Genomic DNA, 14,710 nt, shown 5'->3' on the forward strand with positions numbered 1-14,710 from the left:
CTTTTGGGGACTGTGAATCGGAGGGTTTCAGCATTAGAATGCCATCTCCTGCAGTTGTTTGACAACTGCAAAGAGGAGGCTGTTTTTTTATAACATCATAAAGAAATAGTTGAAGACATTTAACAAAAGACATGGTGTGACACATATAAAATATCCCTGAATATAGAAGTTGTAACTTTCATAACACCAACTGTGATTTATTCCTCCAGCCTAACTTATAAAGTTAAGCATCACATTTTCCTATTTTATCTTTAGTGTTCAAGACTAGTGTTTTGTACAATGAAAGATCAAGAGGCATATGATAGAAGCAGCATCACAGTTCTCTGAAATTGCTCTGTTAATACACCTCAACACTGTTTTCTCTAGGGATGATGTTTTCCAGTCATCCCCCTCTCTAATGCAGCTGCCCCTGATGATTAAATATCAGTATGGTACAGCTTTGTAGTATATACTCCTAGGAGACTCCTTCTATTCGTTTCTAGCATAATCTCTTATACTCATTTCTTTGGAAAGAAAACCCATCTTGTCGCTTTAGGCTGGGTCCCAGAAGTGAAATAGTGGTGAACATTAATCTACCCTGACAGTTCAATCCTATTCCTTTCCACCTCCCAACAATTTTCAATTTCATAATTACATTTCATAGTTTTTCCTCCTTTAAAGTTTCAACTTAGAATTTTTAAGCCCCATACCATATATATTTTGTGGCTGATCTTTTTTTAAACAATAAGCATAACTGGAAAATATATTCTAAGGATTCTCTTAGACTTTCTTTTTCTATCTTCAGGTTCAGCTTCTATTTCCTTGTTCACCTTAGCGTTTTTGAATTTGCATGGAAGTTACCTACTGTAAGGACTACTCTTACAGCTTTTCCACAGCAGAGTTTTTCACATATCTAGTAGATACCACTTTTGTTCTATATACTGAGGATTGGAGCTGTGCAGAAGTAGAGGAATTGACTGAAAGCCCCAAGGCACTTACAGTCCATGTATACTGTGTGTGTATGTGCAGAGACAGTATACATGTATGTGTGCATATGTGTGTTAGATATACACACATATATTTGTGTGCATATATACCATATATATAGGTGTGTGATTGCTTATTTACAAGTATATATAAACTATGAAACACAGCGTGACTTGAGATGTACCTAATTTTTTTTTTAACTACAGACATTGAGAAGGTACCAGAAGTGTTGTTTCTAGATTCCTTTGGTTCAAAGGGGCCTGTCCTCCTAAATCATTTAGATGTCTTTGAATATTCCCACCAAAAATTTAATGTTGCTCAAAAGGAATCATCAGTTAGTCAGAGTAAATGTATCAGGCACCAAAATCTGAAAGCCTGGCCGTAGCTGTAAATTAATATATTGAATGTGAAATTCCACTTACATTTCAGAACACTGTATTTGAGAATGGGTGGATGTCCTGGTAACTAAATCTCTTAAATTAAGAAAAAAAAATCCCATTAAGGGATCAAGGGAGGACACTATGAACAATTTTTGTAATACTTATTTGTCTGCTTTTTAACTGATTGCTGATTGTTGACTCCATGTGTTGCCTCTCAGGAGTGGCTCAGCTTTGGCTCAGCTTTATGGAACGTCTGCTACCTTGGAACACCATCATTTTAATCATGCTGTCATGATTCTTCAAAGTGAGGTAAAAAGTAGCTGTTTTATTAAAGTTGTATGCTTGGTGGGCTGTTTCACCAGCCAGGAAATGGAAATAAACACCACGCACAAACCCAGCTGGGTGGCACACAGGGATTATATGGCTACTGGTGCATGGGGAGCCCAACACTGAGCCCAATACCAGACTCCCTATACACCGGGACCTGTCAAAACCCCATGTGCAATCCAGCTGGGTTTGGACATGATGTGCATCTCCATTCAGCTGGGCAGCACATGGGGTTTGACAGGCCACACATTCAATTTAAGGTGCAATAGAAATGTGGAATAACTGTGGCCACCCATAAAATCAGTGAATCTGAAAAATACTTCCTCCTTGTGATCCACGAGAATCATTGCTTTATCCGATGCGGATCCAACTGCTGTCTCTGCTCACGCATTTCTAACTTGGGCAATTCATCTTGCTAGGATTTTAATCTTTATATGCTGTGTTACTACTTCTTTGATAAAAAAATGTAGAAGTAAGACAAAATGCTTTCAAGCTAGAATAAGTGCAGATCCAGAATCTCTGCTAGCACAATCTGGAGTCAAGCAAGTTATCCCAGTTTGCCACTGAAGTCAAACAGCTTATACCAGTTTGCATCACCTAAGGACCTGGCCTGCTCTCTCTAGTACATTGTAATTACACTCAGTGGAATACACTGATATTTAATACAACAGTCTGCAATTGTTATCTTCAGGAAAACTTTTATATTTTATTATTTTGTTAGCTTCCTATTCATGCCATAAAAAGTGTCTATATTTTGCTCTAGGCACCTTTGAGAGAGTCTTCCACACTGTAGTAATGTTTAGTTTTTCACAGGATGTATTAAGTCAGCAAGGCACTAGTATCTTGAAATCCTCCTTTTTAGCTATTTGTAAGGCAGTATTTCAGATATGCTGGTGCATTAATCTGTACTATGAATAGCTACTGTTTTTAATACACACTGTCATGTTTTTTTCTGGCTACATTGAACTTAAATTGTATTTATAATTAACCTTCTAGATTCCCCCAGCTTTCCCAGTGATTGGGTGAAAAAAAACCTTTTTTTGAGGATAAGGAAGGACAGATGTCCTTTTTATGTATGGAAAACTCTTTGTTTTCCTTACTGTAATTTTCTTCTTCCTAAGCACTAGATGGCAGTGCATATTGGATTTGAACATTAGATGGCTACAAGCTACCAAAATTACATTTGGTTTGATACAACCATTGTTATTTCAAAGGGTAACAAAGCAGTATGTGAGTGCTGTGTTATGTATATGAATGTAAGCACACGTGACTGATGTTCTACAGTTAAGTCTTTAGCTTAGAGTTCATCTTAAATGAATGGCAGTATATTCTTTCAGTTTGTTTTCTCCCCTGCATTTATGGAGAAATGAATGGCTAATCTGTTCACCCTAATTTGTTAGATCATGATCTGTAAAATTGTTCCTTCTACCTTCTTTATTTAAAACATCCATATTTAAATATTTTGATTCCTTTCATTGTGGCTATAAAACATTTTCCAGGGTCTTACTTCTTTAGATTCCTTCGGAAGTACTCTACTGAGCCCACCACTGTTGTTAAGCTGGCTCACGTTCCATGTGCTTTGCTACCTCGGTCTGTGTGAGGAAAATCTGTACATACAGCAAGACAGTGGAATAATGGCTGGGGTGAGCAGAGAGACTATTTTGAATGAAAAATTGATTTAGTGCCTTTGACTGCTCTAACAGCAGCTTGTGGGCAGCAGCACAGATAAATCTGTTGAGAACACAGCTCAAAAGCTGCAAAACATAGTTCTAAAAACATTTGGTATAGGGACAGATTGAGCTGTATCCATAGTTTTTCTCCATAAACTGAATCAGTGCAGAGTCAAACTAAAGAATAAATCTTCTCACAAGAGGCTATAATTTTGGTACGGCTTAGAGAAACACAGCCCAGATTCTTGATTGCAGTGTTTAACATTTCCAGTCTGAATATAACCTCAACAGTATTAACTTTATTTTGTCATGGTTTCCCATAATCCAGAAAAAAAATCAGATGTTACAAAGTAGCAAAATGCAGTTAGGAAACCTTTTAAAAACCTATATTGATTGTTAGCCCTTTTCCTTCTCAATCTCTTTCATTATAGGGTCACAACATCTTTGCTAACTTGTCCTCCAAGGACTATAGTGACCTTATGCAGCTTCTGAAGCAGTCAATACTGGCAACAGACCTCACTCTGTATTTTGAGTAAGTATTGGCATTTTTGTATTTGACAAATGAAAATTCGAAGAATGTTCTCTAATGACCTATTAAACACCAGTAGCGATATATGATATGAGAAATTAGTGTTTAATTGTGGTTGGAGAGATTTAGTCTAATGCTTATATATTAGAGTAATGGGAGTATCTTGTGTCCAGATAAGTTTTATTTTAATGTTTAATTTGTCTGTGTCAACAAAAGCCAAGATAAGTCTTAGCCTCAAACTTTGAAGCTGTTGCAGAAAGGAGTCACACTCCAATCCTGTACTGTGTGAAGCTTACGTGTGTGAAGAGCACACAACCATTTTTTGGGCTTTTTAGGAAATACAAAGTAACTTTACTTTTTTAACCTTTTCTGAACTGCTAGTCCAGGTCAGAGGGTCTTTTTCTTGTGCTAAGAGCTGTATTTAGTTGTACAGGAAGGTGCTTAAGTAAGAAACTGTGGTATTTCCTTTTGAAGTCAAGTTATACTGCTTTTCACCAGAGTGCCCCATTTTGCAAAACTGAGAGGCATAATATATTAGTAGACGTCGTCTTCAAATTCTGTTCTTTCCTTTTCCTTGTTTTTACATCATGCTAGTGATCAAGATAATACCATTTCCTTTAATTTTCTTGCAAGTTTAGTAAGTTCCACCAGGAGAGTCAAACTAAGTCAATGTCTTGGACATGGAGTTGTATGTATGATAATTCGCAGTGCAGTGATGTTACATTTCCTGCACATCACATGTCCAGCTAGGTGTGTCAATCAACATCTTACTTGCTCACACCCACATGGATAATTCACTGGGGGAAGTGTTGTGGGGCTGTGTCTACATAGCAAACTCACACTCCCTGGTATCAGGGTCTTTGGGTACATTACATTGCTTGAGATGGGCTATTTCCTAAACCAGAAACTGTGCAAATGAGCTAATTAGCTATGCTAAGCAGCAATGCCAGTTAGCCCAAGCAAATTACCTTGAGAATGCAGATACTGCTACACTGCTTCAGTTTAAAAGTGGTCCCTTAAACTTAGAGCAGCACGGTGGGTTTGAGGGTCACACACTATGGTAAGTTTATGGTACAGAGATTGAAGTGCAGTTGTAGCTTACTGTGATAAGCATGACAAGGCTCCATCCTAAGGAATTTTTCTGTATTAGGAAAAAACTTGTTGTCTATTAGTATCTTCCTTGCACTCTACTCATTGATTTTTGAGCTTGTAAGCAAGGAGATATGGATTATTTCTCCTCAGTCATGAGCACCGACGGCTTGATGCCAAACCAAGAGCAAATGTTTAGCTGATGTACAATGCATATCGCTCCCTTTCTTTTTTAAAGATTTGCTGAATCACTAGGTATTATTTAAAATGGTGCAAAGTTTGCTCTGACTACTTCTTCCATTATTTGTGTGTTAAGAGCTCGCTCTCTGTTAATATTTTCTTTATCTCAGAGAAAGAATATTCCTTCCTTTCCCCACCCCCACCATTTAGCCTATTATCAGAGAGAGCTTGATAAAGTCAGGCATCTGCCTCTAAAGCTGCATTCTAAAAAAAAATTAATGTTGCTAAAAATTATTTCTAAAAATGACTTCATCAGAATATTCTTTTTGCAAATTTGCAGTAGGCTTCAGGAAGGACCTTCATAGTTTTTATCTCACTCTTTCTGGGCCTTCTGGCTTTTGAAGCTGTCTGTGAAGACTGCTTATGATTTTAAGGGGTAATGACAGTGGAAACTGGCAGTACCGAAGGCAGTGATATTTTCAGGTGCACACAGTGCTCAGTATTGCCCTTGAAGCTTTAACACAAGTGGCTTGAATTTTAAAATATAGTTCATGCTATTGGGAAGGGGGTAGGCTGGTAGGCAGAAGGCTAAAATGATCTGAGATAGATCCTGAACAGACTCCAGCGACAAGGATTCTGCAGAGATTTCTTCCTCAGCAAACATGGCCAGGAGAGGGCATACAGTAGCTGCTTTCTCTTTGGGATGAATCCCCACCAGGACAGTAACCTTTTACATCTTCCTACATCAAAAGGGGTGTCTTAGGGTCAAACTGTCTTTTGGGGTTATATCAGCAATACTTATGTCAAATAACAGAAAGACTTTTGAGCAAGTACATGCTTGCTTCATTGACATTTTTTTCAGTTTTCTGCCTCTTACATGCCTTTGGATTTAAAAAAAAACCAAGCAAACAAAAACAGTATTCCTGAATTTCCAGTGTACTAAGAGTGATATTTATAAAGTCCATCTATGAATCAGGGATTTGGTTTGTGCTGCAATAAAAAATAGTATGTGGATAAAAACCCTCAGAACCTCATCACATATTTGTAGAACTTCAACTAATCAACAAATAAAATGACCTAGAAGTGAAAAATCAGATCTGGGCTGTATTAGATATGTGGGTATTTGGGTAGTAAATTATTGTGATATTTTAATAGATAATTTTAACACATCAGGCCATGGAAAAAATCACTTAGAAGATGCAAGTTTTTGTAGAATGCTTAATGCCTCTCCCCAGAATGCATAAACATCATGTTTCATCTCTTATAATTTCACTGAATTTAGAGATTCACTGAAGTGAGGTCTTGATTCATTGAACTATATACATTTATTACATAAAACCAGCTCTCTGAGGATAAAAACAGCATTGAATACTGAAGAACAACATTTAAATTGACATGAGCATTAATTTATTTTTGCACTCTTGGATGTCGTGTGTAGCTTTATTTACCAAGTAACTAAACTAGTCTTCCTAGCTGAAACCATGTTTAAGCATCCACTAAGGCAGCATTTTCAACTGTTTTCATATACAAGGCTGATTTTTCCAGACAAGAACCTCTGTGGGGATTTAGTCTGTTCCTCCAGTCACTCCAGTGTATCTTAAAGTGGCTCTGTCATTTAGAAGTGCATGGCTCAGCAAAATGCCTTCACCACCTACATTTAAGTTAATACTTAGAGATTGCTCTGTTCCATATTTCTGATGCCACACAATTCAGAGTGGAAATAAGAGGTCACATTCTCTTCTGAACTCTCAATATTTAATTGTTGTTGTCTTGATAATATACGCATTGCCTAGGAGGAAAATGAAAGAATTATTACATTGTTTTCTGCTAAGACTTTTTTCAATAAAATGTGAATTAAAAATAAGCAAAAAGTATTTTTAAAAGCCATCTCTAGTGGTGCAAATACAATGTAATAGCTGTAGTTGCCAAGGACCAGCTCAGGATTAGGCTGATTTAATGTTTATGTGCCAGCTCCTTGAGGCCATTAAAATTTTCATTATTGCAGTATTTATTCCTACAGGAGCTGTTATACCATTATGCCATGAATTTGTATGAGAGAAATGAATTTTGTTTTCTGCATGTGTGACTTTGCATTGTGTTAGCAACTTTTGTAATGTGCAACCACTTTATATCATGTATCATAGAACATGGGCATAGTATCACCCTATCAGCTGTTTCAATAATATGGTAGGAACCTTTCCATTAAATAAATGGAAAACTGTGAATGACAAATTCTGTATTTTGCAACAATTTCCTGAGGTAGCTTTGCTTTACTGAGGTCCAGCCAGCCAAAACAGGCAATTATTTCTACTTAATTCTGCTCTTATTTTAGACATGTATTAAAAATCTGCCATTATGCCTCAAAATTCTAGTTGCCATGCTGAATTCTATAATGGAGGAACATTACTAAGCAGGGGGGACTTTCAGGCACGCTGGAGTTTACCTCATTTCGACTGGATTCATACATGCCCTGTTTTCAGTTTTATTTATGTGCCCAACAAAGTATATGAAATGTTAACTAATTATCAAGTCTAGATTATATTTTCAAATGAACATGTTGATGCATTCATTTCAGTGTAAAATCAATGCAAAAATGCATGTATTTTGAGGGCGGATGAAGTGATTTCTGTCTATAATTTTAGTTCAGGTAGACCTTTGCTTTGCAAACTGTAGCAACCTATAAGACACCTTAGCTAGGGACAGACATTACACATAAACCAGTTTAAGTGATCACAAACTGGTTTAAACCTGTAACAGGACAGATGTTCAGTGCACATAAACCAGTTTGAAAACGGTTGAAACTGGTTTGAGATAAACCTGATTGAATGTAGTATCAGACTTAACTGATTTGGGTCAAACTGGTTTAATACAATGTCTGTCCCAGACCCGTTGCTGGTTTAAGTTAAACCAGAGTCCCCCAGCATCCAAACATGCTCTCTGGGCTGGGTGGGGTTCTCTGCTCCACAGCAGAGCTGGCTTCTCCCCTCTGCTCCCTCACTGGAGCTCTGGCAGAGACTACAGGCATCAGGCTGGCTTCCCCCTGCGCCCCGCTCCCCTCACCACTCCCTGCTAAGCAGGGGTCCCCTCTGCCTTATGCAGGCACTTCTCAGCATTAGCTAACAGACCACATGCTGGTTACGGTCAGTGCTGTGGCAGATGGGACAAAGGCAAATCAACAGGTAACTGGGAATGTACCCTCTGTTGTTTTCTTAATGGGGTGATAAACATTGTATTATCCATTCCCTGATGGGCTGGTCAGAAGGTTGTGGGGGTGGGGCTGGGGAGTTGTGACAGGGGCAACCTTTCATGCTGGTCCACCTCCTGTCTATGGGCCAACCACCTACCTCACTCGTCTGCCATACCTTGATGTAATAGTATTAGGATGTTAATCAGGCAGGAGGCTGCCGATTTTGAACCCCAATGTTTAGTCAGGATCCCAAGCTGCTTTGCTCTGTGGGTGTCCCTTGCAGTGGTCCCCTGGACCTTTTGAACCCTCTCTGGGTCCTGGCCCCAGCATGGACCAGTCAGGTACCTCAGGTCAGGTCTAAGCTGCATGACTGTGTAGAGAGTTTGGGGTCCCTCATTCCTGGCTCAGGTGCTTCGCAAAGCATGCCTGGCCTCGCAGGCCCACTCACCCCAGCAGGCTCAGGTGCTTCAAGAAGCTTAGCTGGCCTTCCCTGCATTCTATAATCCACCCAAAGGTCGGGGCTGAGGATAAGGTGCCCAGACCTGCCTTACCGGGGAGATGATCACTCCTGGCATTTACATGGGGACTGCCGTGCCACCAGCAGCCCCACCAGGACTTCCTGCCCTGGCAGGGTGCAATTTTAGGTCATGCCCAAGACCAATGAGGCCTCCAAGCCATCCCCATAGGCTCATCCTTACCTCCAAGGTGTTCCTGGCAGAGCTCAGCAGCAAGGTGTTTCTCCTCTGCTGGCTGATCACGAACTGCCCTCAGCTCGAGGGTGGCCATTTTAAGGCCCAGCTCCCTATCAGGCACCTGCCCCTCCCTGGCCCAGTCCTTAAAGTGGCAGGCACTACCAGTGCCACAGGGTGCACCCCCTCCAGTGCCACAGGGTGCACTCCCTCCCTAATCAGAGCACCCTGCCAGGCCTGGCCACACCCCCCTCAGTTCAGTTCTGTGGAAGGGAAGAGAGGGCTATTCTAGCACTGCCCCTCCCCCCCCCCAGCTTCTAGCCTATGCCACTGCAGGCATGTGCCTGCATTTCTGGGATGTCTGTGCATTTACAAACTGATTCAGCCTAGCCAGGTTAGACTAATCTGCAAAGACTGAATCAATTCAGGCTCAGGCTTTTTGAATGTCTGTCCCTAGCTCCTAAGTTTTGCCATGCTAGAAATCAAACTACCTTTATCTGATAGAGTCAAGGTAAACTAGTACAGCAGAAGGCATAGTTGCTCAGGATTCTTGGATTCAGTTCCCACATTGGACACTAATCTGTTGTGCAACTTTGAGTGTGTCACTTCCCTGTTGTTTTGTTCCCACTTCTAGTCCAGATCCTTTTTTATATTCTTTGGAAGGTTTATTGCACACTATGTACTGTATTTAATATCTGGGACACCTATACATGTGCTCTGGAGGAGGAAAGTATTTTAATTAAAGCAGCTCTCAGGAGGCAATCTAATTAAACCTCCCTCAGTGTCTCATGCATTCAGTCTCATGTATTCAACAAACTGTTTCAAAATGGCAGCGGGGGTGTTTCAACTAAAGCTCATTAGACATGCTTTCGTTAAAGCGTCCCCCCCCCCCACCATTTTGAAATGCGGGGATGCTGAATACATGATAGATTTTCATAAGTAAAGTTTTGATACTGAAGAGGTGCTGAGCAAGCCTTATCATGCATAAAATATGAAAAATTGTAAATCAGTGTGGAAATGAACCCATGAATATTGAAAATAAAAGCCAAGAAAACAGTCTATCCTTCATCTGATCTTTCTTTAACTCATATTATCTTGTCACCCTAAACCAGGGGCGGGCAATTATTTTGGGCAGAGAGCCGCTTACCCAGTTTTGTCAGGCTGTCGAGGGCCGCACAGGTAGCCCCACCCCATGACAGGTGCCCCACCCCCTGTCAATGTCCCAGGGCCAGCACTGGTGGGCCCAAAGCAGGGCACAGGCTGGCAGGGGTCTGTGGAGCTGGGCTGGGCTGCACCAGCAAGGAGAAGGCGGAGCTGGCCCAGCTCCACAGAGCCCCTGCTGGCCAGGACCCTGTATCCCTGCTGCCCTGCTCTGGGCCCTGCCAGCACTGGCCCCAGGACACCACTGTGAGTCCTGTGCTCCTGCTGGATCCCTGCCCACTCACTCCCAGTGCCCCTCCCCTAGCCCTCTGGAACAGTCAGGAGGCAACACACAGCCCCGACCCCCTGCTCGCCAGCAGGGAAGAAGCTGGTGCTGAGTGTGGGGAAAACCAGCCCCTCACCCGCACCCTGGCCGGTGTTCCCTGCTGCAGGCACTCGCAGCCCACATGGGGCTATATGGAGCAAGCACAGGCAGCCCCACATGGGCTGCAAGCGGCTGCAGTGTGGGGCATGGGGCAAGTGAGGGGCCACTTTTCCCCGTGCTCAGCACCAGCTTGTAACCCGGCCCTGCTGCCAGCCTGGGCCCCACACTGGCTCTGGGCTCGCTCATCGGAGCAGTGCGCAGCAGCAGCAGCTGTGGCCCCCAACTTGCCACAACAGGCAGTGTTGACTGCTGCTGCCCTCCTGGAGCTCGTACGCTGGGCAGCACAGAGGCAGCGGAGGCAAACACTCCCCTGCGCGGCAAGCAGGGGGGCTGCAGCTGCTGTCGCCACTTGCAGCTTTGATGGGCAAGCCTGGAGCCAGCATGGGGCCCAGGCTGGCAGCGGGGCCGGGTTACAAGGTGGTGCTGTGCACAGGGTGGAGGAAAAAGCGGCCCCTTGCCCACCACGTGGGGCTGCCTGTGCCTGCTCTGGACAGCTCCACATGGGCTGCAAGCAGCTGCAGCAGGGAGCGCCAGCCACAGGTGAGGGAAGGGCTGCTTTCCTCCATGCCGGAAAGGAGAAGGGAAGAAGCCTGGAGAAAAGTTGAGCATGGGGAAGGGGAAAAGTGGCCCCTCCCCAGCCCTGTGGCCGGCACTCCCTGCTGCAGCTGCTCACATCATGCATGGGGCTGTCCGGAACAGGCACAGGCAGCCCCAAGCGGGCTGCAAGTGGCTGCAGCATGGGGCACCAGCCATGGGAAGAGGGAGGGGCCGCTTCCCCCACACACACCCAGCTTTTCCCTCGGCCACATTTCCCTGGGCTCCTTCCCTGCCTTTCCACCCCACTTCCCCCTTACCTGAGGTTCTGGCGCCATCAGGGCATCCACATGCTACCAGGCCAGAAGCCCCCACTGGGGTTTCCGGCTGGAGAGGTGGGGCCAGGTAGGCCCTGCTGTTGTGGGAGCCAGCTGGGTTTCCCCTGGGTCCTACTGCCCTTGGTTCCTGTCATTTTTTACAGGAACCAAGGGCAGAGAAATATTAATTTTCTAAATTTTTTAGGAGCCCTGTGGGTCAGATAGAATGGCCTCATGGGCCGGATCCAGCTTGTGGGCTGTATTTTGCCCATCCCTGTCCTAAACATTATTAAAGTACTCTAAACATAGTGAGCAAAATTCTTTCTTTGAACAGAGATAGCAACTCTTACTCTCACTGAAGGTGGCCAAAGACACAGCTCTGGGTATAAACAGGCCTCTACATGGACTGCCCAGTGCCAGTTCTATTCCTGTTTATCTCTTTTGGAGGTTTCTAGTTGGCAGTCTTGACCCGTTATCTACACTTGCCACTTGCATCTATAAGCTACATCTCTCACCAAAGCCATACTTGGGGGTGGACAATGTGGGCAACTGCCCAGGTCACCGTGGTTGCCACACACACACACACACACACTCTCTCTCTCTCTCTCTCTCTCTCTCTCTCTCTCTCTCTCTCTCTCTCTCTCACAGCAGTGCTCTACCCCTGCTATCCTGGTCAATCCCTGCCCAAGGCAGGAAGAGCAGTGCCTAGCCCAGCCCACCCCGCAACCTCCAGCCACTGCTCTGGAGTCAGGCCAGGCACGTGTGGATGGGATGATACCTGCTCGAGTCTGCCTGCCTTGATCCCGCACAGCACTTTCCTGCCCACCCACCTGCCTGGTGCACCATGCCTCTACATCCGCACTGGACTGCACCCCTGCCTGCCTGCCTTTGCTTGCAGCAGTGCTGCTGACTTGGGGAGTGGCAAATTCAGTTTGCCCAGGGCACCATTTTCCCTAAAGCCAGCTCTGTTTCTCACATACTATTGCTGTATACCCACTGCCTACTTGAATGAAAAATTAACACATGGTTTGATGGAGAGGCTGCATGTGGTTTTGTGGGCTTCTACATAATATAATTAAGAAAGTTAAAAAACAAAGCATCAATTGGGATCATCTTCTGGACAATGTTTTTGTCTGTCTTGTGGGGATAAGCAGAATATTCCAGCAGTTAGAGCACCAAATGATGTGGGGAAACCTAGCTTCTATTCATGAAAAAGACAAGTCATCACATGACCTTGGACAAATCATAAAACATTTTTGAGCCTCAATGTTCCCATCTCTAAATAGGAAATAACAGTATTTACTCATGTAAATACTGATAGCCTCTGATGAAAAGCAGTATACAAATGCAAAGTATTTTTAAGGTATACTTTATGGGCTTAAGTCCCTACTAGCTTTGTGTTTTTATAGTTGAAGCATTTCATCTTCTCACAGAACTCCCAGTATTATGGTGCCATTTATTTCCTTATCTTTTCTGTGTGTAAATACTGCGCCGTACAGTCTGTTTTTATCAGACAGCACTAACGTTCAAAATTTGTCAGCGTAACATTTTCTAACATTAAGGTAGTGATGTACTCTCACAGAAGCATTTGTATGACAGCACAGTCCTAGAAGTATCTCTTTCTCCCTGATTATGTATTTCGTTGCAGGAGAAGGACTGCATTTTTTGAACTTGTCAGTAAAGGTGACTATGATTGGAATGTCAAAAGCCACCGTGAAATATTTCAGTAAGTGAGTGCCATTATTCCAAAGCTTTCTGATTACTTTAAGATATCACTATATTTAATTATTTCTAGTATACTGACTTCCTAAAAGGCTTACAGTTGTAAGGAAGAGTCACATTGTTTTAAAATAACTAAGTATTTTGCCATAATTATTGGATATTGCTTGTAAAACCGAGGCCACTTGATCCAGGAAACATTGTAGTGACAATCCTGGTCAGAGTAGCTACTGTTTGAATCAACTTTTACTAAAAGCTGATAGGGTTGGTCAGCACTGGCCTCACCTTCACACTTACCTTGTACCTGAATCTGTTCTTTTTGTTACTTCCTCTGATCCAGATACATTTTCTTTCCTCTTTCCCCAGCTCAACCCTTCTCCTGTTTCTCAAAAATATTCTGACATTTTGCACCATCCCTCTACCTTACTGTGGACTTACTGATTTTTCTTTCCTGCCCCCTACCCTTACCCCTCATTGCACTTCTTTCCCATTCTGTTCCCATGAGGGAATACCCTATTTGCAAAAACAGTGCACCCTACTCCTCCTTGAGCTGCCAGTTGGTGAAAGGGTTGAAGGTCCAACCCAGCAGGTTTGCCAGATCTTCAGAGTGCCCACCTCAACCACAACCTCGAAGATTAGGCGTGGCTTGGGCACAACTGAGATATTAAAACTCTAATTCACAGATGCATGTATCTCTTGATTTAGATGAAATTTCATAAACAATTTGTTTCATTTTGGAGTTTTGACTGAAGTTTTGACTTTTTTCCATATCATTTCACCCAATGCTTATTTCAGAGATGGAGCAGTATATTTGATGCTTCATTTTCAGTGTCCTTGTTCTTCATTTAAGGTTTCTCATACTTTTATCTGCATCATGTACCGTACATAAACGCTTTCTACAGCTGAATGGTTTCTTTCTTCTAATGCTTATAAAACATGGTTGTAGCCAGATATTAAACTACAGTGCAACAGTGTAGCCCTTACAGTAAATCTAAATTTTTTATTACAGATGAGTGATAGAAACTGCTTAAACAGTGTCTGGGATGCTTCTTTTGATTATAGGTTCTCTTGCTAGAGCAGTCACTTATAAATAGGCAAATAAATTAATCTAGTCAGCATTTTATTATATAATAACTCCTTTAACTTACAACATGGGTAAAGAACATGCTACGGGGTATATTAAAATATCACAATTATTAGTAGTACAGCAAAAGTAGTGGCTAGTTTCATAGTTTCTAGGGTCAGAAGGGACCTGAACAGACTATCAAGTCCGACCTCCTGCCCTGGGCAGGAAACAAGTGCTGGTATCATAATATCCCAGCCAGATATCTATCCAACCTCCTCGTGAAGACCCCTAAGGTAGGGAAGAGCACCACTTCCCTTGGGAGCCCATTCCAGAGTCTGGCAGCCTTAACTGTAAAGTAATGCCTCCTGATATCAAGCCTGAACCCACTCTCAATGAATCTGTGGCTGTTAACCCTTGTTATCCCAGATGGTGCCCAGAGGAACAGAGCCTCACCTATTTTCCGTTGGTTCCC

The 14,710-nt window shown here is 42.8% G+C and overlaps 1 protein-coding gene across 1 annotated transcript in view; it reads left to right on the plus strand.

Moving 5' to 3' along the window:
• Window positions 1-14,710, plus strand: part of PDE11A (phosphodiesterase 11A) — a 254,387-nt gene that overhangs the window by 204,708 nt on the left and 34,969 nt on the right. The window contains exons 14-16 of the mRNA XM_019554498.1: window positions 1,565-1,655; window positions 3,775-3,875; window positions 13,102-13,179. Coding sequence (XP_019410043.1) covers window positions 1,565-1,655; window positions 3,775-3,875; window positions 13,102-13,179 — 270 coding nt within the window. The remainder of the gene's footprint in view (window positions 1-1,564; window positions 1,656-3,774; window positions 3,876-13,101; window positions 13,180-14,710) is intronic.

The sequence above is a fragment of the Crocodylus porosus genome, unplaced genomic scaffold, assembly GCF_001723895.1.
Source record: "Crocodylus porosus isolate Cpor-Errol unplaced genomic scaffold, CroPor_comp1, whole genome shotgun sequence".
Taxonomy (NCBI): domain Eukaryota; kingdom Metazoa; phylum Chordata; order Crocodylia; family Crocodylidae; genus Crocodylus; species Crocodylus porosus.